At 50.3% G+C, this 27,045-nt stretch overlaps 1 protein-coding gene across 1 annotated transcript in view; it reads right to left on the reverse strand.

The window, feature by feature from the left end:
• The window catches only part of ADAMTS15 (ADAM metallopeptidase with thrombospondin type 1 motif 15), a 41,299-nt gene extending 15,686 nt beyond the window's left edge, over positions 1 to 25,613 (reverse strand). Inside the window, exons 1-2 of the mRNA XM_028707803.2 lie at positions 24,139 to 25,613; positions 3,758 to 3,890 (exon numbers count right to left, since the gene is read on the reverse strand). Coding sequence (XP_028563636.2) covers positions 3,758 to 3,890; positions 24,139 to 25,134 — 1,129 coding nt within the window. The 5' untranslated portion in view covers positions 25,135 to 25,613. The remainder of the gene's footprint in view (positions 1 to 3,757; positions 3,891 to 24,138) is intronic.
• Between the last annotated feature and the right edge of the window lie 1,432 nt (positions 25,614 to 27,045).

Here is a 27,045-nt window from a genome sequence, read left to right on the forward strand (position 1 = left end):
CTCCTATGATTGGGAAAGCTGTTAAAATCAGGGCTACATTGTTTTGTTTTGTTTAAAAAAACCAAACCCACAAACCCCTCTAAATCTGACACTTGCCAAAACCTTAACATTAAAACCAGGCAGCAAACTTGAAATGTGAAGATTTGATTCATCCTGCAGGCACCTGCATCCCTGGGCATCTGTGTTAAACATACAAATACGTTCGTGGGGAAGGACCAGAACTCAGTGGCAGAGCATCTGCAGGGCATGCTGAAGGTTCCAGGTTTGGTCCTCAATGGCATCTCCAGGTAAAGGTGGGAGAGACTCCCCTGCCTGAAGAGCTGCTTGCTATACTAAGCTAGATGGACCAATAGTCTGACTCGGTATAAGGCAGATTCCTGCGCCTTACTGGACCAGCATCCTGTTTTCTGCAGTAGGTGAACTGATGGCTTTGGGAACACCATGAGCAGGGCCTGAAGGCAATAGCCCCCTTCTGCTGTCGGTGGCATAACACGGGTTGCCAGTGCCAGGGGCATGGCAGGGGTGGGTAGCAGGGAACAAAACAGAGCACGCATGTGCATTCAACTGCGCATCACCCAGGAGACTGAAGCCACAGAGATAAGAAAAGAAGAGTAATTCTGTTGTCTGGGGAGGTCACTTGCTGGTTCACGGGTTTTCAACGGAGTTCTTGAAGTGCACAGCTGTATTGAGGCAGCACCGGCTGATGAAATTGTAAGAATTTTGTGTCTGGGGCAACCACTCTTGTGCCCCCTCATTATGTCACTGCCTGCTGTTGCTCCCCATCAACTGATATTCTGTGGCCCCTGATCTGGGAGGATTGCATACTGCCATCATGGCAAGCAGCCATTGGCAGGCTTTCCCTCCATGATTTTCCTCCCTAATCCCTCTTTTAAGCCACCCAGACAACTGGGCATCACCACCCACAACCTTGTGGGCAGCAGATTCCACAAATGAGTTATGCACTGTAGTGGGAAGATGAACTTCCTTTTGCCTGCTTCTGCATCTCCCGCTGTTCAGCTTTACTAGGTGACTCCCAGTTCTAGCATTCTGAGAGAGGGAGGAAAACTGCCTCCACACTAGAGATAGGGAACCCCTTTTCAGCCTGAGGGTCACAACCCCTCATGGGGAAACTTCCAAGGACCACATGCCCTTGGATGACCACCAACCTGGGTAGATTTAAGAGAGAATTGGACAAATTAATGGAGGAGGAGAGGGCTATTGATGATTACTAGCCACTATGGCTGCGTCCTGGCGGGACGCGAGTGGCGCTGTGGGTAAAAGCCTCAGCGCCTAGGGCTTGCCGATCGAAAGGTCGGCGGTTCGAATCCCTGCAGCGGGGTGCGCTCCCGTTGCTCGGTCCCAGCACCTGCCAACCTAGCAGTTCGAAAGCACCCCCGGGTGCAAGTAGATAAATAGGGACCGCTTACTAGCGGGAAGGTAAACGGCATTTCCGTGTGCGGCTCTGGCTCGCCAGAGCAGCGATGTCACGCTGGCCACGTGACCCGGAAGTGTCTCTGGACAGCGCTGGCCCCCGGCCTCTTGAGTGAGATGGGCGCACAACCCTAGAGTCTGTCAAGACTGGCCCGTACGGGCAGGGGTACCTTTACCTTTACCTTATGGCTGTGTCCTGCCTCTACAGTTGGAGAAAGCAATGCTTCTGTGTACTTGCTGCTGGAAACCACAGGAGAGGAGAGTTCTCTTGTGCTCAGGTTCTGCTTGTGGGTTTCCCTTTATGGCATCTGGTTGGCCACTGTGAGAAACAGGCTGCTATTATACGTAGATGGGTCACTGGCCTGAACCAGCCCAGGCTCTTCTTATGCCCATGGTGTCCAGAGACAAAAATGGGCAGGGCAATAGATGTGGCTTTCCCCCTTTGTACAATATGCTCCAGTATGCACAAGAAACTGAGGTTTCTATAGAGCAAACAGTCGGGCAATGTGACTTCATGCATCCAGGCTTCCAGCAGGAGCATCACTTCCACTTATCAGAACAGAGCAGGGTGGTGAGATCCAGGCAACGAAGTGTGCCACTCCATCCTGACTGCCACTCTGCCCCACCCCATCCTGGTGAGTATCAGCACTGCTGCTTCAGGGAGGCTGGCTCTGTCACGGCATCATGCCAGCCGCTCCTGATCCTCAGACATGTCTCTCCATCCTCCATCGAGGCAACAAAGAGGCGTTATCACCAGCCAGGTGCTGTTAAGAACACAAGAAGAGCCTGCTGGATCAGACCAATGGCCCTTCTCTAGGTGTGGCTCAGAGACAGTCCCAAGACCAGGTGGAGAAGCCTGGAGGGCCCACATCCAAATCCCTGCTCTAAACCATACATAATTTTATAAACTTTGATACAACCCACGGCCGGGAGGCAACCTGAACCGGGGGCTGCTCATTTGCACAGCTGAACGTGTGTGAACCAGCCCATTCCCGCCAGGGAAATCTGATTCCTGGCAGTTCCATTTCTGGCTGTACAGCGGAGTCCAAATCAAAATTGCGGATGCAGAATTTGTTGTGGCACTAATTAAAAAAAAGTAAAGAAAAATAGCAGAGCCTTTTCCTGTTATCCAAATGAGAGTCTAGCAATTTGGCCACGAATCCTGTTGACAATCTGGCATTCGACTTCTCCGGATCTAGGTGTGTGTCGAATGCGTCCTGGCCATGACATGTTATTTCAGGATTTCTAAAGCCTGGGAAACGAGGTAGTGACCAAGCCAGAGCAGGCGAATTTGTGGCTTGGGCTCCCTTGTCTTCCCAACAGCTGCTTTCCCAACAGTTTAACTCAAACCTCCCTGCCCCTTTGGGAATAAACTTGGCGTTTCTCCCTCCCTCCCTCCCTCCCTCCCTCCCTCTCTCTCTCTCTCTCTCTCTCTCTCTCTCTTTCTGACACACACAGGGAACAAGGCTGCAGTCTCACTCGCTTTCTTTTTCTCTCACACACACACATGTGGAGTTTCCCAAGAAAGCTATTCTGGAAGCTTTGCTATTGTCTAAACTTCCTGAGCAAAGTAGTCATAGTTTTTTGTTTTTTGTTTTTAAAATCAGGCTCATCTCCAAATTATGGATTAAGACTGACTCTGACTGTCTCTCTCTTTCTCTCTCCATGCATACATACGCGTGCACACATGTGCGCGCGCACACACACACACACACACATATATATATACACACACACACACACACACACACACATACATAAATGGGTCCAATCCTGTGTCTCCACTTCCCCCTGGTCTAAATCTGCTTCCCAGGTGGAAACCACAGACAGGGGCTCTGCCTCTTTGCTGTGGCTTTAGTTTAAGTGGCCGCTTCCTAAGCCACAGGATGATGAATGGAGGCTTCGAGCCAAGAACGGTCTGGCGAACATTTGAAGGAGAGCCGGCAAAACCAGACAGATGCAATAGCTCAGGCAGCAAAAGACTCTACGCTGTTCTGTGGCGCTGGATTGTTAGCAATATTCTGGGGGATCCCAGCTCTGAGCATGTTTACACACGTGCCCCCTTCCTAACACCTGAGTTTGCTTTCTTCTTCCTCTGCCCTCCTCCCTTTTCCCATGTGTGTTGTGTCTTTTAGATAGAAATCCTAAGGTCATGACTTATCTTGTTTGCTTGTTTCTATTGAACTGCAAGCTGCTCTAGGAACCCTTTTGGCAGAAGAGTGTGGGGTCAACGGTATAATTATATCATATAAGAAATGACAATAAGTAAATGATGCCGAATGCATTTTCAGACCAAATCTCGTACTTTGCCAAAGCTACTACTTACCTAGCTCATGAGCTGTAGTAAAAGCAGAGGGGAGGCCATCGTCCTCAATGACAGAGCAGCTACGTTTGGGGTCACACATGGTGCCGACATCTGCCATGCCCAAGGTGTCGCAGGTGGTAGCGCCACACAAATCCTGCACAGAACAAAAGGATGCTCTTTAATCTCATGGCAAGAAAGGTACCCGGGGTTGTTGGCTGCTGCAGCCAAGGTGGTTACAAAAGAGCATCTTTGCTTGGATTGAGTTTGGCCCAGAACATGCACTTTCAAGGCAACCACAATTTATCTCTTTTATTCGAGATACAATCTTTCCAAGGTGGTTTACAACAGAAGAAATAGTTGTGATTTCTGCATCGCTAGGGGTTGGACTAGACGACCCTTTGAGTCGCTTCCAACTCCACAGTTCCATGAAATAAAAACAACAGCAAAGAACGAAAAGGTATGTCAGCAAGCATTTCAGCAGAAGAACCTAAAAACTGAATCAACATACAGTCAGGAAGCCTTGCACACAGAAAGCCTTGTGGAACACAGAGACCTTCATTGCATGTCTAGAGAAGGTGAAAAGAGGGAGTCCATTGGGAAGGGAGTTCCACAGCTGTGGAGACACCACTGAGCAGGCCTTGCAGCTGCCAAGTCTATACTAACTAATAATAGCAACAAGCAAGACAGCAGGGTCTCTGAAGCTGATCGCAGGCACGGGGATCAATGGTAGGTTCAACTGTCCATACCAAAGCTCTGCATCCATAGAAGGGAAATGTTTTGCCAATAAGAGTCATAACTAGGGATGGGAGGATCAGTCTATTTTGGGTCTGTGTCGTTCTCACACACGTTGACTCAAATGCCCGTTCTCTCGTGTTTTCTGCCATTGCTTTTAAAACACATAAAGTCTGCATTTAAGTGGTATGCCTTTCCTCCAAGTAAATACATTTTTGCATGTGCCCCCCCCCATAACACACAATCATTTACGAATTTTTGCAAAATTCTGAGAAATGCTCTGTCTGCAGGATAACTGCATTCCAATCCACATATTAGTCTGGGAAGTAAAAAAAATTAGACGAGTTCACTTTAAAATGCAATCCAGATGAAATTCTACAGCACCTCCCATCTTAACTTCCTCTATCGGCTAATTATTGTGAGTAGAAAAATAATATCCCTGAGCCAACCGACTCTCAAACTTTGGGATTGTTAAAATAGATACAGAGGAAAATTAATCAAATTGAGATGTGCGATTCAAATTTGGTCTACTAGATGCAAAAAAAATTAAAGCAATGTGGACTAAAGTCTGGGGATTAGGAGCCCCAAATCTTAAGCTTATTAGTTTCATAATAGATCTGACCCTGACTACAGCAGTCAGGCTATCCCTGTCCAGGAACAGCCATTGTTGGTGAACCAGACAAGCTGGGAAAAGGCACGCCAAGCCACGGAGGACACCTGCGATTGCTAACCCCTGCATGTCACATTCACACTTTAAAATCCAAACCTGGGTGTATGCTTTGTGGAGCAGCTCAGGTTAGTAAACCTGCCATTCTGAGAATCCCGTGTACCTGTGGAAAAGCTGGAAAATGGGGCTCTCAGTGGCTGGACATGACTACCTTCTGTAGAATAGGAGCCAAGTCCTAGGGGCCAAGGTCCCTTCGGGCCCCCCATATAAAATATTTGAAGTTGCTGGGGCCTCCCAAAATTGATGGGTATTGCCCATTCAAAGGGTGTGTGCATGCTGTATCTTGTGATCTATTATGCAAGGTGGGGCTTACCTACCCCCCCCCCAATATTTTATTCAAGTTGGCACCCCTGTTCTGTAGCACAAAAACAGGGCAGGAAGGATTATTGGCATCAAGGTGTGGAAGCAAGAGATAGGTTTCAAAAATAATCGAAAGAACTGGGCAGGGGATGGAAACCCCCCAGGGCCAAAAAGGGAAGCGAGACGGTTTTGCTTTCAAAGCTTGGAAGGGCTCCTTCCGCAATAGAGGAGGCCGTCCCTCCTGCTCTTGACAAGGTGCTGCTGATAGACTTTCCAGCTTTCTTTGCAGCCAAGGAAGCAGGCGAAAAAAGGCCTCCGTGGTGCGCACATGTGTGCGAGAGATGCTCTCTCGATCGGCAAAGGGCAAGCAAAGAGGAAAGGGTTTCGGTTAGCTACTTCCTTGCAGCTCTCGTCCTCTCATCTCGCAAGCATGAAAGCCCCAGGCCATGACCCGCCCAGCTGGAAAAGACAAGAGCATTGGCCTCCAGCGTCAGAGGCACCGTGGGGGATTTCTGCCACATCCTCATCTTAAGCGATAAGCCCCCTTGCTGCTGTCAGGAGCCAGGGCTGACATCATGGCTTGCAGATGTTGCCTGCCGAGGCCAGCGCGTGAGCTTCAGTTAGGGCAGTGCCGGCATGAGCGTTCTTACAAATTGCTTCCATATCCTCCGGTCGCAAGACAAGAGTGAACAGATTCAAGGCATGCCCTCAGGAACAACGTTAAACTAAAACAACAATGGGAATGCGTGCTGTCATGTTCCGCGATCACAATGTGGAGCCCGAAGGAGAGGGTGCAGAGTGCAGCAGGTTATGGCAGGGTGGAGAACACCTTAATAACACCTTACCCAAATGTAGCATAGCGTATCCTCTTGGGGTTACACCAAGGGTGTGGGTCCCACCTTCTCTTGTGATCATTTTGGATTTTGGGGGGTGGGGGAAATGAAAGAAAAACCTTGCTGCATCAGGCCAATGGCCCATCCAGTCCAGCATCCCATTCTCACAGTGGCTGACCAGTTGCCCACAAGCAAGACCTGAGGCCCAAAAGGCCTCTCCCCTCCTGTAGCTTCCAGCAGCTGGCATTCAGAAGCATTGCTACCTCCAATTGTGGCCGCCATGGCAAGTGGCACTGATAATCCTTCTCTTCCACAAATTTGTCTAGCCATCTAGGTCAGGGATAGGCGAACTCGGCCCTCCAGGTGTTCTGGGACCCATCATCCCTGACCACTGGTCCTGTTAGCTAGGGATGATGGGAGTTGTAGTCCCAAAACATATGGAGGGCTCTCTTGTCTCCCAAGAGAGCAAGTTCTGCCTGAAGAAGGCCTTTCTTTTATCTGTCCCGAATCTTCCAACATTCACTGGATGTCCATGAGTCCCTGTGTTATGAGATGTCCATGAGTCCCTTCCTCTAACCATCGCTTCGGTTGCCCTTTTTCAACTCTATTGCATCCTTTTTTAGGTGAGAACTGTACACTGTATTCCAAATGCGGCCGCAGCACAGATTTGTCATAATAATACTGGCAGTTTTGTTTTCGTTTTCTGAAAACAGGTGACCTAACTCTACATCACCGCGTCTTTTGGCGATTTTGCCTATTTGTGAAGAGGGCCTTTCTTCTGTCGAGTCCGGAACACCCTGAGAATCAGCGCCATGCCTCTGCACCAGCAGCGCACAGTCAGCTGACGGGATGATCCCGCCAGGAGAGCATTCCTTTCCAAACATCACAGAGGTGGCTGACCTCCAGGACTGGGCTTGCATCCTGAGTCATCCAATCCCACTCAGGTCCCTGTGTGTGCTTCTCCTTCTCAGAGGCAAATGCAGCCTCCTCCTTTCCTGTGTGGATCATTTCCTTTGAAGTGCACCCACACAAGAGAGTGAGGTGGGGAGAGAGAGGAGGAAGATAAATGGCTGCATGGAATTCACACATGGGCATTCTTCAACCTTTGCGGAAGATGCATCGTATTTCAACGCTATCGTCTTCTGCAATCTCGCCGACACCTGAAGGAATCCAGGATGAAGATGCTCGGGATGTGAGCCACCAGGAGCCGGCCATGATAAGTCATAAATATTACACAAAAGAATCAGGACTGGAGGAGTTCGGATACCAGTGGGCTAACTAATGCTCATGGGGAATGGTTGGGTGGGAAAGCAGGGAGCTCAACAGTAGGTGGCACCAGAGCCAATAACAGGCAGGGCCAACTAATTAGAGCAGGCATAGGCAAACTCAGCCCTCCAGATGTTTTGGGACTACAACTCCCATCATCCCTAGCTAACAGGACCAGTGGTCAGGGATGATGGGAGTTGTAGTCCCAAAACATCTGGAGGGCTGAGTTTGCCTATGCCGGAATTAGACCTTCATTCCTATCCTCTGACTTGCTGAGATCTACAAGGGTAACACCAAAACCAGGCATCCCCAAGTGCTCCAGATGTTTTGGACTACAATTCCCATCATCCCTGACCACTGGTCGTGTTAGCTAGGGATGATGGGAGTTGTAGGCCAAAACATCTGGAGAGCAGCAGGTTGGGGATGCCTGACCAAGACTAAGGTGGAAGAAGATGGAACCAGGCAGAGGGCCTTCTCGGTAGTGGCACCCGCCCTGTGGAACACCCTCCCATCAGATGTCAAGGAAATAAACAACTACCTGACTTTTAGAAGACATCTGAAGGCAGCCCTGTTTAGGGAAGTTTTAAATTTTTGATCTTTTATCATGTTTTGGGAGCCGCAGAGAGTGGCTGGGGAAACCCAGCCAGATGGGTGGGGTTTTATTTATTTACTTACTTACTTACTTACTTACTTACTTAACTTATTACAGCCCATGCTAGCGCCCTGGACTGCGGTTGGTGGGATGGTGCCCCCATTCGCCCAAATGATTAGCATCCACTGGGATACTAGTACACAAACAATACAGCTGTTTATCTTAAGGGTGCCATAAGACACTCCCTCTCCCTCTCCCTCTCCCTCTCCCTCTCCCTCTCCCTCTCCCTCTCCCTCTCCCTCTCCCTCTCCCTCTGGAATTTGCTTCTGCCAAGGTAGCCAAGATTCCTCTCCATGCTGGATGCTAACCAGAGAAGCCCTTCGTCATTGTGACCCAGAGAGAGTTTTCCATTGTGTCTGTGCAAACTGCCTCTCCCTAGCCAGCTCACGCTCCTCTCTGTGGCAGATGATGGTCAACGGAGCAGATAATCTGGCACTGGCTTTAACCAAAAAAATAAAAGAAAGGAATAAGGGAAAGTGAACGGAGAGCAATGAGCCAAAAACTCTCTCCCCTGTTAGGCAATCACTGGTCCTTAACAGCAATCTGGTAATGCAGAATGTGGTTGGTCTAGAGCCACTACATGTAACTTTTGGCCCTTATGCAAGAGAGGGACATGAGATTTCTTGCCCCAGTAAGAGCCTCAAGATGACTGCAGGGCTGGCTTTAAAGGCCACATCCACACCATGCAGCCAAAGCATGATGATCAAACCCCTAAACAGTCAGAGTGCCTTCCCCCAAGGAATCCTGGGAGCTGTAGTTCAAGGGTCCTGAGAGTTGTTAGGAGACTCCTATTCCTCTTGGTGGGGTGCGGGTGACGCTGTGGGTTAAACCACAGAGGCTAGGGCTTGCTGATCAGAAGGTCAGCGGTTGGAATCCCCACGACGGCGTGAGCTCCCGTTACTCGGTCCCTGCTCCTGCCAACCTAGCAGTTTGAAAGCACGTCTAAGTGCAAGTAGATCAATAGGTACCGCTCCGGTGGGAAGGTAAACAGTGTTTCCATGCGCTGCTCTGGTTCGCCAGAAGCAGCTTAGCTATGCTGGCCACATGACCCGGAAGCTGTACGCCGGCTCCCTCGGCGAATAAAGCGAGATGAGCGCCGCAACCCCAGAGTCGGCCACCACTGGACCTAACGGTCAGGGGTCCCTTTACCCTTTACCTTTTTATTCCTCTTGGAGAGCTCTAATTCCCAAAGAGGTTTCACAATCAAGCCCTTTTCCCAGGGAACTGTGTGAATTGCAGCTCAGGGAAGGGAAACGGGTAATCTCCCTAACAACTGTCAGCACCCTTAACAAACCACAGCTCCCAGAATTCTTTGCGGTGGAGCCATAACTGCTTAAAGTGAAATTGCAGTGGTTTCAATGTATGGTGTGAATGTGGCCCTGGTACCCCTCAAGGCACAATGGAGCCCCAGGGCTTTTTCTGCTGAGTCCCAGGACTCAGCTACGTTAGCCAAGAAACAGTGTTTTGAATGCATTATAAACATGCAACACCAGATGGCACCAGAGAGCAAAAAGAAATTTCTAAGCAATTTCCCATAGCATTTTTTTTTTCTTTCTTTTGTTACCTTGATTTAATTTCTGGCTTATTTTAGCCCCCAAGGGCTAAAAGGGATTACATGAGGTCAAGGTGAGGCAGGACCCCTGCTGACACATCTTTGCAGAGTATGAGGAGTATCAATTGCATCTTGATGACAGGCCACTTACGGGCTTGCACTAAGGAGCTTTGACAGGCATTTTGAAGCAAGAAATTGGAAGGGGTGTTCCCCAGGGGCTGTTTTCCTGCAGCCACAGGGGATGGGAATCACATTCATCTCACTGTGATAGATGGACCAGGAGGAAGCTAAGCTCATCCATCAGCAAGATTGTCATGTCCCGCTTCTCAGGAGATCAAGATGAGAATTTACCAAATTCCTTGGTCAGCAACCATCTGCACCCATTTTCTGGAACGATTCAGGCAGGGTGGCAGCTAGCAGAAGAGGAACATGAGTGGGTGGGAATAAACTCTCTGCTCACAAGACAGCTCTGTTGATCACACTTTGCAATGACCCATGTTAATATAATTTCCAAGTCAACCTGCCAACTCCACAGAAGGTTCACAGCCAAGGCCATCGTGCTGAATACATCCCCTTGCACAGTAAGGAGTGTTGTTGCACTCCAGCTCCCATCAGCCCTGGCTGGCATAGCCAATTGTCAGAGATGGTGGGAGTTGTAGTTCAGCAACAACTGGAGGACCACAGATGTCCCCCACCCCTGACATACTGCTTAAAAGCATGGTTGTTTGTGGTTATTTTGGAATCTCACCCTGAAGAATCTAAGCTTTTGAGATTTTGTTAGTTCAAGGACAATGTTCAAGCCCTTGCACATGCAAAGATAACATCTGAGAACACACAGTAACTTCCTGTGAGAGGCTTCAAGTTCAGGGTCACTGGACCTGTGCCCTGTGTGGATAGCAGGCTAGCCATTCCTGCCTCATGGTATCCAGCTACGTTGCGCTCTCTGTTCATCCTCTAGTCGCTTTCACCATTTACGCCCACTCTGAAACACAACATGCCTTGCCAGAGAAACTCCAAACCCTGCAAAATAACTTAGCCACCGGATTCAGATTGAAAGTCAATCTTTACATTTCAGAAAAAATGTACGCAACATCATTCTTTAGGGATTATTGGTGTAGGATTGCTTGCTTTGGGTTATAAGGTACACTTACTTAAGAGTAAGCCCCACTGAACACAGTGGGAGTCACTGCTGAGTAAACATGAATAAGATTGCAATGCAAATATCACCCCATTTTTAAAAAAAATAAAAAGGTGTCTTTGCATGCAGAAATCTAGCACACAAGAGAAAGGACCAAGGTAGAAGCTTCCTTCTGTAAGTGTTAGCTTTCTAAGTGCAGGGAGTTTGGGCTTGTTTGCTTGTCACTTTTCTATAAAGGGGGGCATTTTAAACATGTCATTCAGCCCCTCTCTCAGGCTGATGTGGCCACCTCATTATGCTGAATGTATAAATAGGTTTGTAAGCAGGACCCAGAAAGGTTGGGGTTGGCTGTCTCAAGCATCATGTCCTGCTTGTGGCCTTCTCAGAGGCATATGGGTAGCTTCAGCTGAGAACATAAGGAAAAGCTAGCTGGACTCCCTTGGTCTGATCCAGGAAGGCAGATCTTAATGCTCACAGATCTTCCCTGCAAAGTCTATGCGGATTCTCACCAATCTCCAGAAACGTTTTCTGCATATACTCTTCCACACCTCTTCTGTTGGAGAAATGCAGCCCACAACAATGAAGCCAGGGCTGGTGGAGCTGTAGACCTACAGGTGCTGTGGGATGATAACTCCCATCACCCCTGGCCATTGGCTATGTTGCTTGGGGCTGGTGGGGGCTGGAGTCCAGTGTTATCTGCAGGGCAGCCCAGCTTAGTGTTGAGGCAAAGATGCCAACTGTGGACGCAATCCTAGCTTGCCCCTGCTCCTTGTCCAAACATGCAGCCCAGAGGAAGCAGAGCATGATGGGTCTTTAGTCCCTGAAGAGCTTCTAGGTTCATAAAATACGGTCTACAAGTCGTACCTTAGTTAATTGGAGAGGGAGAAATGTTGCTTTATGGGAACAGCAGAAGAGCTCCGCTGCCAGTGGCCCATCTTGACAGGCATCCTGTTCTCAGGTGCCCCAATGGGGAAGCCCTCATTCAGGACACCCAAACACAAGAGCACCCCCTTTTCCTGTGGTTTCATCAACTGGTATTCAGAAGCATTACTGCCTCTGACCAAAAAATGGAAGTTGGTTATTTCTTTTGCCTTACTCATTCCTTTTTTCTTCATTTTAGTTCTCCTTGCCTTGCAAGCTGAAAGGATCTCTTGGCTTTTTGCCTAAGACTTGCACTGACATACTGACCCACTTTCTCTAGTGAGCCTTGCCTCCTGGTTGCAGACAGAGATTAACAAGGAGCTTTTAACAGGCCCTCCTTTAATGCCCTCTTGCCCCATCCCAGACCTGGGTCACCCAAAGTCATTTTTCTTTGGAGATCATACGACCCTCGTTGACCTAGCATGCAGCTTATGATGACAGGCCCTGGGTCCTGGTCTAGTAGCATTGCTTGAGATCGCTGATGGATAGTAAGAGGTTAAAGGAAAGTCTTTTTTTTTTTTACAGGAAAGGTGCCTTTCTGTAAACAAATTGTAAGCGAATCGTGTAGTGCTATGACAGAAGGTACCTATAGTAGCTATAAGTCAGCTGCTGTTTTCAGCCAGACCACTCCCTGCCCTGCCCACATTTGCAGTATGGAAAGAATAAGACTGGCCTGCCTTACAGGACTGTTGTAAGCAGAGAGATGGGCAGATCACTGTATTTCCATGTCTGTTTTGCACATGTTCATTCATAAGTTTTTCCCATCCCATTTCCGCATCGACCTGCCCATTTGAAGATGTAAATCAGGTCAATGTGCATCAGAATTTATGAATGCCGAGTTCCTCAGGCATCCCAAGCTAGGAGGAGTCCTGGGATAATGTATATGAAGTGCCTTTACCTCTATATCTGGCCTGTCCAACAGGTCGATCATGATCTATTGCGGGATCCCCCCAAAAAAAGCTCAACAACTTTGTTTCCCAGCTCACCCTCCCCTAAAGAAAGCTCAACAACTTTGATCAATACAATGGGTAGATAGATCACTGCCAGTGTGAGTAGATCACAGTCTCTTGGAAGTTGGATGTGCCTGCTCTATATAAATGCTAAATATTGTTGGTTGCATTTACACCGTGTTTTCTTCTGTTCTCCAAACCCCAGAGCTGGACCTCACCGAGACGGCATTCTGATGTGCCTTCAAGGTCCTGTGCATAGGGATCTTTCCTATATCACTCTAAAAGTCACTGTTGGTACATTTTCCCAAGCACCTTCTAATTAGAATAGTGATTGTCAGTGGCGTAGCGTGGGGGGTGCAGGGGGGCCAGCCGCACCGGGCGCAACATCGGGGGGGGGCGCTCACACTCGCAGCTCTCTGCCCCTACTAAAATCCACGGGTTAGGGGGCGCAGATTACTTGCCTTGCCCTGGGTGCTGACAACCCACGCTACGCCACTGGTGATTGTTGCCCTTTTTTGAGTGAGCTGAGTGTTTTGCAAACATTATCTTGCTGCAGTCCTAGCAACTATCCTGTAAAGTAGGCTTGGTATTATTATCCATAAGCTGCAGATATGGAAGGGTGGCTTAAGATCACCCAGAGAGTTCCGGGAGATTTCTGCAGGAGAGGACTGCTGTGCTCACATCCTACTTGTGAGCTTCCCATGGGCACATGGTTGGGCAGTGTGTGAAACAGGATGCTGGACTCTGTTCTGATCTGGCAGGGCTCATCCTATGGGACAGAGTTGCAGTTGCTGGGCTACACCATTACCAGCAAAAAATGAGACTTCCAATTCATACCTGCTTAGAAGATCAGGATGAAACAGCTAGAGAATAAAGTCAATTGCAGATGCTTCTATAGTAATGTAATAAGCTGCCTAACCCTGAGTCAAACTATTGGTCCATCTAGCTCTGCGCTGTCTACACTGACTGGCAGCAGCTGCCTCCAGGATTTTAGACAAGCTGTCTCTCCCAGTCCTAGTTGCAGATTCCAGAGATTGAACCAGAGATCTTCTGCCTGCAAAACAGATGTTCCGCTACTGAAGTGCAGCCATTCTCAAGTTTGGTGCCACTCCTGAACTGAGTAACCTGCCTTTCCCAGAACTTCCTGATACCAGAATGAGAAAGCAAAGCACCCCAACCCGCCCGCCAGCTGCTCTGCACGGGACTTGTCGACTGCCACTGCAAACTGCCTATCAATTAGCTTGTCGCCCTCCCTCCTTTTTTAATGAAACAAGAGCTCGGGGTTTACGCAACAGCCTTTTTGGCAGGCAGATACATTTTGCGGTATCAAGAGACCACAGATGGAGGAGTTCAAGAAAGGCAGATGTCTCCATTGATCCAGTGCCCTCACATTGGGGTTTGAGGAATGCGCGGCTCAGTAATGCGCAAAAAATGCAAGCTGGCTATTATTCGGAAGATGGGACAAGGCCCAAGAATGCTGCAGCACAAACTCTCCCCAAACATAACCCCGTAGGCTGCCTTTTTCATACTTGTGAGCTGCGTACCGCTACACCTTTAAGGCACATTCAAGGGACAGTCTTTCCTTCAATGAATCCTGGGCACTGTAGTTTGCCCTTGCAGTGTTACAGTTCCCAACAGCACTTATCAAACTACAGTGCCCAGAATTCTTTGAGGCAGAAAATGTGCTCCAGATGTGCTTTAAAGGGACAGTGTGCACACAATCTACATCTTCTTAAATCAGGCAGGTTCTGATCCATAAAACTGTAACCCCATTCCTGGGAAGCATCCCCAATAGGTGCAAGGTATTTGGTTGCCTCCTTCTCAGAGGAGACCTGCTGAAGTTAGCAGACATGGCTCATTCATTTCAAAGGGTCTGCTCTTGAGTAGGGCTAGCATTGGACACAACCCACAGATGCAAAGAGGAGAAGCCGCCTACTCTTTTGTTGTTATTGCTCACAACCAACCCAGAGGGAGGGCCTTGGATTCAATGGCACACAACTCAAACCCAACAGAGTAGAAATGGTTCTGGATTCTACCATTGTAGTCTACAGTGTGTGGTGGAGAGAATCACAGAGCCGAAAGATCCTGCTTCTGGAAAAACAAAAAAACCCGGCAACAGATATCAAGGGAGGAAGCGTTCTAGTCACACCTTCTCCCTGACATGTTAGTTTTCTAGATGCAATGATTTTTGTTTTATTTAAGTCTGGCTTAAATAAATCTTGCATTGCAGGGTGTGGACTAGATGACCAGTGGTGCCCCTTCCAACTCTACAAATTCTATTCTATGATTCTATGTTTCCTTCCAGCCTCCCTTCCCCACCAGTCTGAAGTCGCATGACTCTGCACCCACGTTTATCTTCTCCATCTGATGTTTGTAAGGATCAGGACACGCAGCTCAGGTTGAACTGAAGGTCAACACTAAATCCGAGCCTTGTAGTCATCACATTGCCTAAATAGCTACAAACTCGTGGAGCCCAATTTCCTGTGATTCCAAAAAAGTGTTTTATTTTGGAACCTACTCAGTGGAAATCCTCATCCTGAAAAGAAAAGGGGAAAGGGAGTTACTCATCTGCTCCAGGATAGAATTCCACAGAATCGGGAGGAAAATGAAAATCAAAGACACCTTGCTTTATCTATTAAAAATATGTATTCTTCCTCTCTCCCCCCCCCCCTTTTTCTTTTTCTTTTCACTGTTCCCTTGGCAGTTGTGAGGCTGAATCACTCTTTCAGATTCCTAACATGCAGAAACTGTTCTTTTCTCTCCCCTTTTACATAATGGCAGCTTTTTGACAATCCGGCAAATAATATCGCATTTGTCACATTCACTTCCGTCGCCACACTGCTGGGATGCAGCAACTGGGGGAAGCCTTGGCTCCCTCCTCCCAAAGTCGGTGGAAAAGTTCCAGGTCTCATTTTCAACAAGGCAAGGGTCTCATGCACCCGAGCCACATCCTGCTCTAATGTATTCCATCTGAGGCTCCTGCAGTCCCAACTCAATAGACCAGCAGGGAAGGAGCAGCCAAACCTGGCTTGTTCCAGCCTGATATCATGGGAGGAATTGAGGGGACAAGGGAAGGAGGGTTCGTCACAGGGCGGAGTCCCATGTTCACTCACCGCCTCAAAGTCTGCATCTCTTTCTAGGAGTTTTACAGTCCAATCCCACACATGTTTACTCCCAGTGGTGCATCAGAGGGAGGATGTGAGGGAGCACAGTTTGGGGGCCTTTTTCAAAGCATGAGCGATGACATCAACTATTGCAGCACCAGAGGAATTGATAGACTCTATTTTCTTCAGCAACTGAATGAGGTTTCAAGGTTGTCGTTTCCCCCACCTCCAGGATTTGTGGGATGTTAGCATTGAGGAAGTCAGAGAACAAGAAAATTAATCAAGGCTAGGTACTTCCTTCCATTTCTTTGATGAGGTACCTGCTTCACACCAGTCAGATGGGAGCGTTGTTGTTGTCGTCCTCAACATTTCTTTGCAAGATAGTAGCATTTCTAATTGAAAAGGCTGCCATTGCAGCTGGCAGAAAAACTTGTTCTTGAAGCTCAGTGTGTTTTCCAAGTTGACCCTCTACAGTCAGAAGTACCACGGAACTCAGCTTACTCCCAGAAAGTGATGCACGGGATTGCAGTCAATGCCATGAACAATGGTCTAACTTACAGATGGGTAGCCGTGTTGGTCTGCCATAGTCAAAACAAAAAAAATTCCTTCCAGTAGCACCTTAAAGACCAACTAAGTTAGTTCTTGGTATGAGCTTTCGTGTGCATGCACACTTCTTCAGATACACACAATGGTCTAACTTGTGAGTATGTCTTTGGTCTGGCTAGGGACTAAAGGAACACACAGTCCCTATAGCTGTACTGCAGGGTGGCGCATGCAGGGGCCAGATACAAAATTGGGAGGAGCAGTGGATGTGACTCTTACTTTTTTACAATAAGCTGCATACTAGCCAGGCAGAAATCAGAGGTTTGACACACCTGCACCTCTCCTGTCCTCCATCCAGGCAAGCAAGGAGCAGGATCCAACCAGGCAAAAGCACTCAAAGATGCCATAGAACAGGCTCATTTTGTGCTTCGGAAGGGGAGATCTTTGGGGGCCAAACAGAAAGACCTGGATGGGGGTGCATTTATCACCCAGGCCTGAGGTTCCCCATCCCTGCCATAGGAGTTGCCATCACGATGCATTCCTGCACTTCAGAATTTGCCATCGCACCAATGTCTCCTCTCAAACAAGTCTCACTGAATTGCATGGGACCCTTCTCCAGGTGAGAGTGCAAACGATTGCAGCCTCTGCCATGTGTTAGGAGGGCCATGCCTGTGACATGAGTAAAAGTGACAGGCCACCCCAAAACATCTCTGGGTCTGCTTCTCCATCCCCCTTGTCCTCGACCCCTTCTCTGAGATTCGCACAAACAGAAGTGCCTATGGAAATTCGCAGAATGGCTCAAAGCTCTGGAGGGGCTGTGCCTGCCCAAAAAAACAACAACAACCCAAGTCTAGGTGTGAGTCATGCAGGTTGCTGCGGTCATTTGGCTGTAGTCATGGAAGGGATGAAGAGGGATGGAGTAGTCTCTGAGATATTTCACACACATGAGTGGTCGTGTGTGTTGTGCTGCTTCCTTACACACACAAATACACAATCGCGATGCCTTTCATTCCTACCAGAAGGTTTTTTCTAATCTGTCTTCATCAGCAAATAGAGATGTGGCCCTCCCTATATTCATTGCCTCACTGCGAACATTGAGTCATCTAGTCCAATGCCTTGCAATGGAGGAATCGCAGCTAAGGTTGGAAATGATGGGAGCTGTTGTCCAACAGCAATTCAAGGGCCAGACTATGGCCACGTATCTGGGGTTAAGATGGAGAGGCATTTTTTTGCCTGAGACCCAAGGCAAGAAGCACCTCCTTAAACTTGCCTATCACAGCAGCCGGCCGCACAAACACAGAGGAGGAAGCCTTCACTTAGGCAACAGAACCCTGGAGGAGGAGGAGGAAGGCGACGAGCAAATGGTAGAGATGGAAACAGAACGGTCAGAACGTTTCCCGGTACAAGTTTGGCCAAAGTTCCTGCCGTGTCAAATGAGAAATCCCAGTTGGATGCATACAAATGTTTCCTGCGAGCAAAACTGGGAAGGCTGCCATGGATCAGAACAGTGTGTGTAGCCAAGGCTCAGCCCGAGGATGACAAAGGATTCCTTGAGGAGATTTCCAAGTCAATCACCTGCCTGAAGCCCGTCCAGGTGTAGGGAAGCAAAAACCACTCATTCTTAGGCGATGATGGCTGCTGAGCGACCGGGTCTAGAGGGAGCAGTTGCATTCCTGTCGGGCACGAAGCCCACAGCATCAAGGAGCAATTGCAGAGGATGCTGAGGCTGTCAGCATCAACATGGAGATGCAGGAGACCAGGGACTACAGAGGGGAGGAGTTAGGAACAGGCCCAGCCAGGTTTCAGAATGAGAGCCAGTGTGGTGCAGCGGAAAGAGTGTCCGACTAGGACCTCAGAGACCAGGGATCCCCACTTGGTCACAAAGCTCACTGGGCGACCTTGAGGGCCAGGCATTGCCACTCAGCCTGATCTACCTCACAGGGTTGTTGTGAAGATGAAATGGGAACTAGAACCTTGGAAGTTGTGTGTGTGTGTGTGTGTGTATACGCGCGCGCGCACACGCACACACAGATATAAAATATTCGAAGATCAGGGTTCCAGTGTAGTGGTTAGAGTTTTGGATTAGCATTGTGGAGAACTGGGTTCAAATCCCCGCTCAGCCATGATGTTAACTGGTTGACCCTAGGGGTCAGTCCCTGCCTCTCACCCTAACCGACCCCACAGGGTTGTTTTGAGGATCAAATGAGGATGGGGAGAACCTTGAACCCCTTAAAGAACAAAGTAGGAAATAAATGCAATAAGTAATAGATTCCAGAAGGAAATGCATGATGGATGTCAGCACAGATTGGTCCATTAGGGCAAATTGGGCATTGTCCGCCAACCTTAGGCTGGCCCCACCTGCCTGCCTTCCCACTTAGACCCAGTCCGGGGGTGGCACTGCCTGTCACCTTCCTCCTCCATTGTCTCAGAGTTGCCCTTGTATAACTCAGCAGGAAGGAGGAGGACAAGGACCAAGCTAGAATGAATTGGCTCTGTCTGTCATTGGCTTTGGCGCCACCTACTGTTGGGCTCCCAGACTTCTACCCCACCAGTCCCCACGGACAGCAGCCGCCACTGATCTGACATCCCTGACTGCCGTGAGATTTCCACTGACAAACTAAGGATTTAACTTTGCTCTCTCCGCTGGATTTCACAAACACCACCCCAAACAAAAAAAGAACAGCAGGAAAGGAAGTAGCAAATCCTTCTAATTAAGCGGGGAAAACGCAGGAATGTTTATTTAAGGGCAAAGTCGTGCAGCCAGACAAACTTAACTTGTTTACGTCCACTGTAAACGGATGTTGACATGAAAAATTACTCTGGGGGAATAAATCCCACTTCACACATGAGGCGAGTGAGAGTTAACAATTTCTAAAGAAAGACAGTAGATTAGTGGTGGGGGAGACACCCCAATTGGTCTCAAGTTTCCCAAACCTCATGCAATAGAGGGTTCTGCAAGAGATTTCAGAAAGAGATTGGTGCTCTGCCCAGCTGTTTGTGGGGGAGGGGGAGTTCAGAAAACAAAGCAAATCCCTGGCTCTGTGTGACCAACAAGAACATGAGAAGAGCTGGATGAAACCAAGAGTCCATTGATCCTAACTTCCTTTTCATAGAACTTCCCTTACAGCAGAGATAGCAGTTTATGGCCCTCAATATGTTTTTAAATTACAGCTCCTATCATCCCAGACCAATAGGTCATGCCATCTTGGGTGGAGGGAAGCTGGAATCCAACAGCATCAAAGGTTCCCACCGCAACTACATCCCACAACAACAGCTATGCTGTAGGTAGACTGCCTCTGAATATGGAGGATCTCCATTTAGCTATCAGGACTTATGTCAACAGCCATAACCATTTCATGGTGCAAGGAAAACCTATGAATTCACTATGCAGGGAAGGGGGAAAGAGATTCCCCCCCCCCCTTCTGTCTGCTGAATCTGCTGCCAGTTAATTTCAGGGGGTGATCCCAAGTCAGGAGCTGAACCTCCGATGCTCCAGGGGCAATTGGACTTAATAATAATAATAATAATAATAATAATAATAAATTTTATTTATATCCCGCCCTCCCCAGCCGAAGCCGGGCTCAGGGCGGCTAACAACACTAAAACAGTACAACATTATAGATACATTCTAAAAATTAATTAAAATACAAATTGATGGCAACCATAGACTAAAGCTTTGTAGAGATTGCCAAAGGAGGGAGTCAGGCTGCGCCCTGACCAAAGGCCTGGTGGAACAGCTCTGTCTTACAGGCCCTGCGAAAAGATGTCAAGTCCTGCAGGGCCCTTGTCTCTTGCGACAGGGCATTCCACCAGGTTGGAGCCGCAGTCGAAAAAGCTCTGGCTCTAGTTGAGGCCAGCCTAACCTCTCTGTGGCCTGGGACCTTCAAGATGTTTTTATTTGAAGACCGTAAGTTCCTCTGTGGGGCATACCAGGAGAGGCGGTCCCGTAGGTACGAGGGTCCTAGGCCGTATAGGGCTTTAAAGGTTAAAACTAGCACCTTAAACCTGATCCTGTACTCCACCGGGAGCCAGTGCAGCTGGTATAGCACCGGATGAATGTGATCTCGCAGCGAAGACCCCGTAAGGAGTCTCGCTGCGGCATTCTGCACCCGCTGGAGTTTCTGGGTCAGTCTCAAGGGCAGCCCCACGTAGAGCGAGTTACAATAATCCAGTCTGGAGGTGACCGTCGCGTGGATCACAGTGGCTAGGTCAGGGCGAGAGAGGTAAGGAGCCAACTGCTTAGCTTGGCGGAGATGAAAAAATGCCGCCTTTGTTATAGCTGCAATCTGCGCCTCCATGGAGAGGGAGGTATCGAAGATTACACCCAAACTCTTAACGGACGGTGCTGGCACTAATTGCACCCCCGCAAGAGAAGGGAGTTGCCCCCTCAATCTCATATCGTCCCGTCCCAGCCAGAGGACCTCTGTCTTCGAAGGATTTAACTTCAACCGGCTCCCACGTAGCCATCCAGCCACAGCTTCCAAGCATCTGGTCAGTGTGTCTGGGGCCGAGTCAGGATGGCCATCCATCAACAGATAGAGTTGGGTGTCATCAGCATACTGATGGCAGCCCAGCCCAAAACTCCGGACAAGCTGGGCAAGGGGGCGCATAAAGATGTTAAAAAGCATCGGGGAGAGAATCGCACCCTGAGGCACTCCACACACCAAGGAGTGGCGGGATGACAATTCCCCCCCAAGCGCCACCCTCTGTCCCCGACCAGAGAGAAACGAGCGCAGCCATTGAAGGGCTGTGCCCTGGATCCCCACGTCGGCAAGGCTGTGGTCCAGGAGTTGGTGATCGACCATGTCGAAGGCTGCTGACAGGTCTAGAAGAATCAGCAGCCCCGACCCGCCTTGATCCAGCTGCCTACGGAGATCATCTGTTAAGGCGACCAGAGCCGTCTCGGTCCCATGACCAGCGCGGAAGCCGGACTGGAATGGATCCAGAGCCGATGTTTCATCCAGAAACCTACCAAGCTGTTCCGCAACCGCTCTCTCAATCACCTTACCCAGGAATGGAAGATTCGAAACCGGGCGGTAATTGGATAGATCTAAGGGATCTAATGATGTTTTCTTTAAAAGCGGGCGCACCACTGCCTCCTTCAGTTCCCCTGGGAATGTCCCGGTGCCAAGGGACAAATTGATGATATCTCCCAGGGGGGCCCGCACCTCGTCTGGACACGCTCTAATCAGCCAGGACGGGCACGGGTCGAGAGGACAAGTGGTGGGCTTTCCAGCTCGGAGGAGTCTGTCCACATCGGCTGGGGATATCCGGTCAAAGTGGTCCAATACTGGACCCGAGGACAGTCGAGGGGCCTCCAGTTCCTTTATTGTATCGAAATTGGCGGGGAGGTCATGGCGGAGCAACTTCCAGGTTCCTCACCCCTGCTCTACATTTTATCACCCTAAGGGTCGGGGGAGGGGAGTGGAAGCATCTCTTTCCACTTTCTCCATAAGTTTTCCTACAATTTATGTATCTCCTACTATGTAAAAAAATGATACGATTTGAAGCTGAACGTTGGAAGATTTAGGACGGATTTTAAAAAGCACTTCTTTATGGAGTGCAGACTTAAACTGTGGAACTCCCTCCCACAGGAGGCAGTGATGACCACTAATTTGGATGGCTTGAAAAGAGGATTGGATAAATTCATGGAAGAGGAGGAGAGAGCTATCAGTGGCTATGAGCCAGGATGGTTACACTCTCCCTCCACAGCTGGAGGCAGCAATGATTCCGCGTACCAGCTGCTGAAAACCACAGGGCTCTTGTGCTCAAATCTTGCTTACAGGTGTTCCATAAGGGGCATCTGGTTGGCCACTGTGAGAACAGGATACTGGACTAGATGGGCCATTGGCCTGATCCAGCAGGCTCTTCTTATATTCTCCATCGCCTCTATGAACTGCCTTTTTCCTCTTGAGGTTTTTTTAATTACTCTTAAGGTGCAACTACAAATGCATCCTGCAATGGTTTTCTCAGCCACATCATGGCAGGCAAACCGAGACACTGCATTGGGTAATTGGCAGCTCTGGCCCAGTTGGCAGAGGCAGGAAGGAGAGAAGGAGGGAGAGACAGAAGGAGGAGAGAGGAGGAGAATCGTGGCTCCGCCCCGCCCAGTGAGATGCTCCACTGGCAAAGGGCAGCTTCTTGTCACAAATCACTCTTCCTGAAGAATGTCTCTCTCTTGACCCATTTACTGGCCTCGCAAAAAAACTGTGCCAACGGGTGTTTTTTCTCTACCCTCTTTTTTTATTTCTTTCTGGGCTGCTGTTCAAAAGGAATTCCATGTATGCCAAGCTCACAACCCACGTGCTCCCCTCTGAGCTGCAACCAAGCAATTGGGGTGGTGGTGGCAGAGAGCAAGGCTGGACTGCGTTCATCCCACACAGAAGGTCCCAAACCCACGTCCCCCTGGCAGCTTCAGCAAAAAGACCAGAACATAAAAAGTGAGCCCTGCTGGCTCAGAGATCATGCCAATCTGGTCCAGCATCTGGTTCAGTGGCCAGCGGGATTCTTATCTGGGGAAACCTGAATGCTGGAGGCAGAGTGCAGCCATCATAACTAGGAGCTTCCTTAAGACATCAGGGCTGTACTTGCCCGGGACCCACAAAAGGCACTGCCAATCCAAGCAGGCAGCAGTGTAGTGGGCTAAACAAAGGAGAACGGCATCAGAGCAGCTTCCCAGATTCCCTGCACTTCTCTGGAAAAATCAGAAAAGCCGAAAGTGACCAGCCAAGTAAGCGCTATTGCTTTTCATTTGGGCAGGCATCTTCTCGTGGCTCATTCGGGGCAGGTGCAACCTAATCCTGAATTAATTTGGGAAGAAGTCTCCACCCGTTGAAAACAAATGGGGCTTACTCCTAAGCAAGTGTGTACTGGACATGGTAGCCTGAAGGTCACTGAGGCCACAGCAGCCTTCCTCAACGTGATGCCCTAGAAACATTGGACTAAAACTCCTACCAGCCCCTGCCCTGCATGGCCAAGGGTGAGGAGGTGATGAAAGCTGTAATCTGACAACATCTGAAGGGCCCCAGACTGGACTAAGGGAAAGGGGACTAATGTGGCTTTGGGAGGAGTCAAGAGTGGTGCAGTGGTTAGTGTGCCAAACACATGAAGGTCACTGAGAGACCGTAAGCCAGTCACTGTCTCTCAGCCTAACCTACCTCATGGCGTTGTGAAGATGACAGTGTCAGACTAGGACCTGGAAGAGATCAGGATTCAACTACACATTTACACGTGCGCACATACACAAGTCATGAGGCTCAGTGCCTGACCTTGAGGCAGTCACCTCACAGCAACCCTACCTCGCAGGGCTGTTGTGGGGATTAAATGATGGAGGGGAGAACCAGTCTCGCCACCTTGAGCTCCTTGGAGGAAAAGGCTGGATACAGATGCAATAAACCAGAACCCGGTACCATACACACAGAGAATGTTGGATTAGTAAAAACCACCATCGTTACAGCGCCTCCTGCTGGCCAAGGAGGGGAATCAGCCTCACCCGCGCTGGCGTCCAACCTCAAGGCTCTCCCCTCCAAGGACCCATTCGACGCCCCTGCAGGGACCACTAGGGTGGAGGTGAGACGCACCCACCCCGCTTGGCAGCACCTCCTGGTCCTCCTGCCCTAGGGGACGAGCCGGAGGAGCCATGAGGCAACCCGTCAACCCACCCCGTCAGATCGCCCCCACCCACCTGCTTCGTGAAGAGGATGGCGGTGTCCCAGTACTCGGGGTGCTTGTCGTTGCCCTTGTTCAGTTTCTTCTGCCAGGCGCAGAAGTTGCGCAGGCTGAGGGCGGCGTTGCTCGTCACCTTGGGCCCCTTGTCGTCCTGCCCGATGACCAGGAACTTGACCACGGCCAGCTGGATGGGGTTCTGGATGCTGGGGTGCCGGTAGAGGCGCGCCGCCGTGGCCATGAGGGTCAGCAGGTAGTGCTGCAAGTCGCCGCCATGGAACTTGGCCATGGACTCGTCCGCCACCACCAGCGTCTCCACGTAGCGCGGGATGGAGACGAAGCGCTTGGCCCGGGGCGGTGGAGGCTGCGGCGCGTGGCCCGTCCCGTTGCGGGGGTCCCGTCGGGCCCCGGGGGCCCCCTTGTACTTCTCCAGGGCTTGCAGGATGGCCGGGTTCCAGCCCGAGCCCACGCCGCAGCGGGAAGTCGGGACGGCGGGACCTGGCGCGCTCCGGCGCTGCAGCAGGTGCTCCCCGGGGCCGCTCCACAGCGCCCGGTTCCCGCCGCTGTTCTCGACGGGGCGGATGAGGTACTCGGCGCCGCGGTAGCCGAAAGCCCCCGTCAGCCCTCCGCAGAGGCTCAGAGCCGCGAAAGAGTCCGCGTCCGCATTGACGTCCCCGGAGTAGAAGCAGCGGCGCAGGTCTCCCTCCTGCTCGGCCGCCCCCGCCGTCGGGGCGCTGCCCAGGTACTGCGTGGCAAAGGCGGGCGCCAGGAACTGGGCGTCGGGGCGCAGGTGCAGGTAGAAATCCTGGTGGAAAGCCGTGATCTGGAAGGTGGCTCCTTGCCCGACAGGGGTGTCCTCGGGGGGACCATGGAAATACGGCCGGCCGCCCTCCGGGGACTGGTCCAGGCGGATGGGGGTGACCAGCTCCGTCTCCGCCGGGGCGCACAACCCTCGCAGGACGGTCAGGCAGAGCAAGAGGGCACCCCGACGGAGGAGGAGCAGGAGGAGCGGCATGGCGCGGCGGGGAGGGCGCGGGCCGGGCCGGCCGGGGCAACTGCAGGTCCTCCGCGTCGGGGAGCAGCCCGCTGCCCGCTCGCTCACTCACTCACTCACTCAGCGAGGCATCGCGGCCGGCGCGCTCCTGCTACCACCCCCCTCGACGGTGCCTGGCTTTGCAAACAGGCAGCGCGCTTGCTAGGAAAGCTTTATATACATCGCCGCCGTGTGCCAATTTCTGTCCCTTTTCTTTTCTTTTTTTTTATCAAGGCTTCGGAGCCAGAGTTGCTTTTCCTTCGCCTGCTGCTTTTTTCTCCGAGGGGAGGTGCTGAAGGCGCTTATTGGGCCTGCCCTCAGCCACTTGCAGCTCGCCCGGTGCCTCCTAGTAGCGCGCTGCGGCGCGCTCGCCTCGCGTTTTAAAGAGCCAGAGCGAGTTTAGCTGACTTTTGCAATTATGGGGCTTCCTCTCTCTCTCTCGCTCGCTCTCGCTCTCGCTCTCTCGCTCAGAGAGTGAGACCATCTGCAGCGTTTGCTGTTCTTTTTCCTGCCTCCTCTGCAGCCCCTTCGCCCCACTCCAGCGCAGCCCCTCTCTCATTGAAGTTCCTCAGTTCCACTGACTCTGCTTTTTTTCACAGGGCTGTTGTGTTTGTGGCCAGATCTTCTGCGTTTTCCTGAACCCCAGGAAAGCCTTGACAAGCCAAAACAGCCAGCCAAAAGGATGTTTGTGTGTGCGTGTATGTGTTTTTCTAAAGAAAGATGCACTCCGAATGTGCCAAAAAGTGCCTTGGGCTGCTGCATTCCGTCTCCCTTCTCTTCATTAGCCTTCGCCTTATCATTTCCTACTTGGAAAGCACTCTGTGTGCACTTCTGAGCAGCGCCTGTTACCGGCCGCTTGCAATTGAACAAATAACCTTTTCCATTGTCCTCGTTCCTTCGTCTGCAGATATTCCTTCTTTATTTTCACACTTGTGTTCACACACACCTTGCAGCCTAGAGACAAAAGACCTTGCAGGTGTAGCTCAGAACAGTGTGACCACCATGGAACTAGTTACAGATAGGTAGCCGTGTTGGTCTGCCATAGTCAAAACAAAAAAAATTCCTTCCAGTAGCACCTTAAAGACCAACTAAGTTAGTTCTTGGTATCAGTGGCGTAGCGTGGGGGGTGCAGGGGGGGCCGGCCGCACCGGGCGCAACATCTGGGGTTAGGGCAAATCCACGGGTTAGGGGGCGCAAATCCACAGGTTAGGGGGCGCAAATTACTTGCCTTGCCCCGGGTGCTGACAACCCACGCTACGCCGCTGCTTGGTATGAGCTTTCATGTGCATGCGATGTGTGCAGGTGTGTATCTGAAGAAGTGTGCATGCACACGAAAGCTCATACCAAGAACTAACTTAGTTGGTCTTTAAGGTGCTACTGGAAGGAATTTTTTTTGTTTTCACCATGGAACTGTCAGAGAACAGGGTTCAAATCCCCCCATGTGGCCACGAAGCTCACTGGGTGACCTTGGGCCAGTCACTGCCTCTCGACCTAACCTACCTCACAGGGTTGTTGTGGGGATTAAATGAGGGGGGAGAATCACTTTGTACCCCACTTTGAGCTCCTGAGAGAAGAAGGTGGGTTAACAACAGCCAGTATGGAGTCACGAAGAAATAGGCCAATTCTTGAGTTGCAAAGGCCTGGGTTTTGACTGTCGCCTCGCCTACAAAGTCCAGAGACGGACTTAGAAAAACCTCTCTTGCTCACACAGCCTCAGCCCCTCATCAGAAAAATGGGCGTAATTTTCTGCTGATCAGACTTTCATGGACTGTTGTGAGGACTGTGACAATATTCCTGTCTGTCAGGGTTTGGAGGGTGCTTCCCGATGGGTGTTGATGATGGAATTCCCTCGGGAAAGAGGTGTATCCGGCACCTTCATGAGGCAGTTGTTTG

The sequence above is a fragment of the Podarcis muralis genome, chromosome 15, assembly GCF_964188315.1.
Source record: "Podarcis muralis chromosome 15, rPodMur119.hap1.1, whole genome shotgun sequence".
Classification (NCBI taxonomy): domain Eukaryota; kingdom Metazoa; phylum Chordata; class Lepidosauria; order Squamata; family Lacertidae; genus Podarcis; species Podarcis muralis.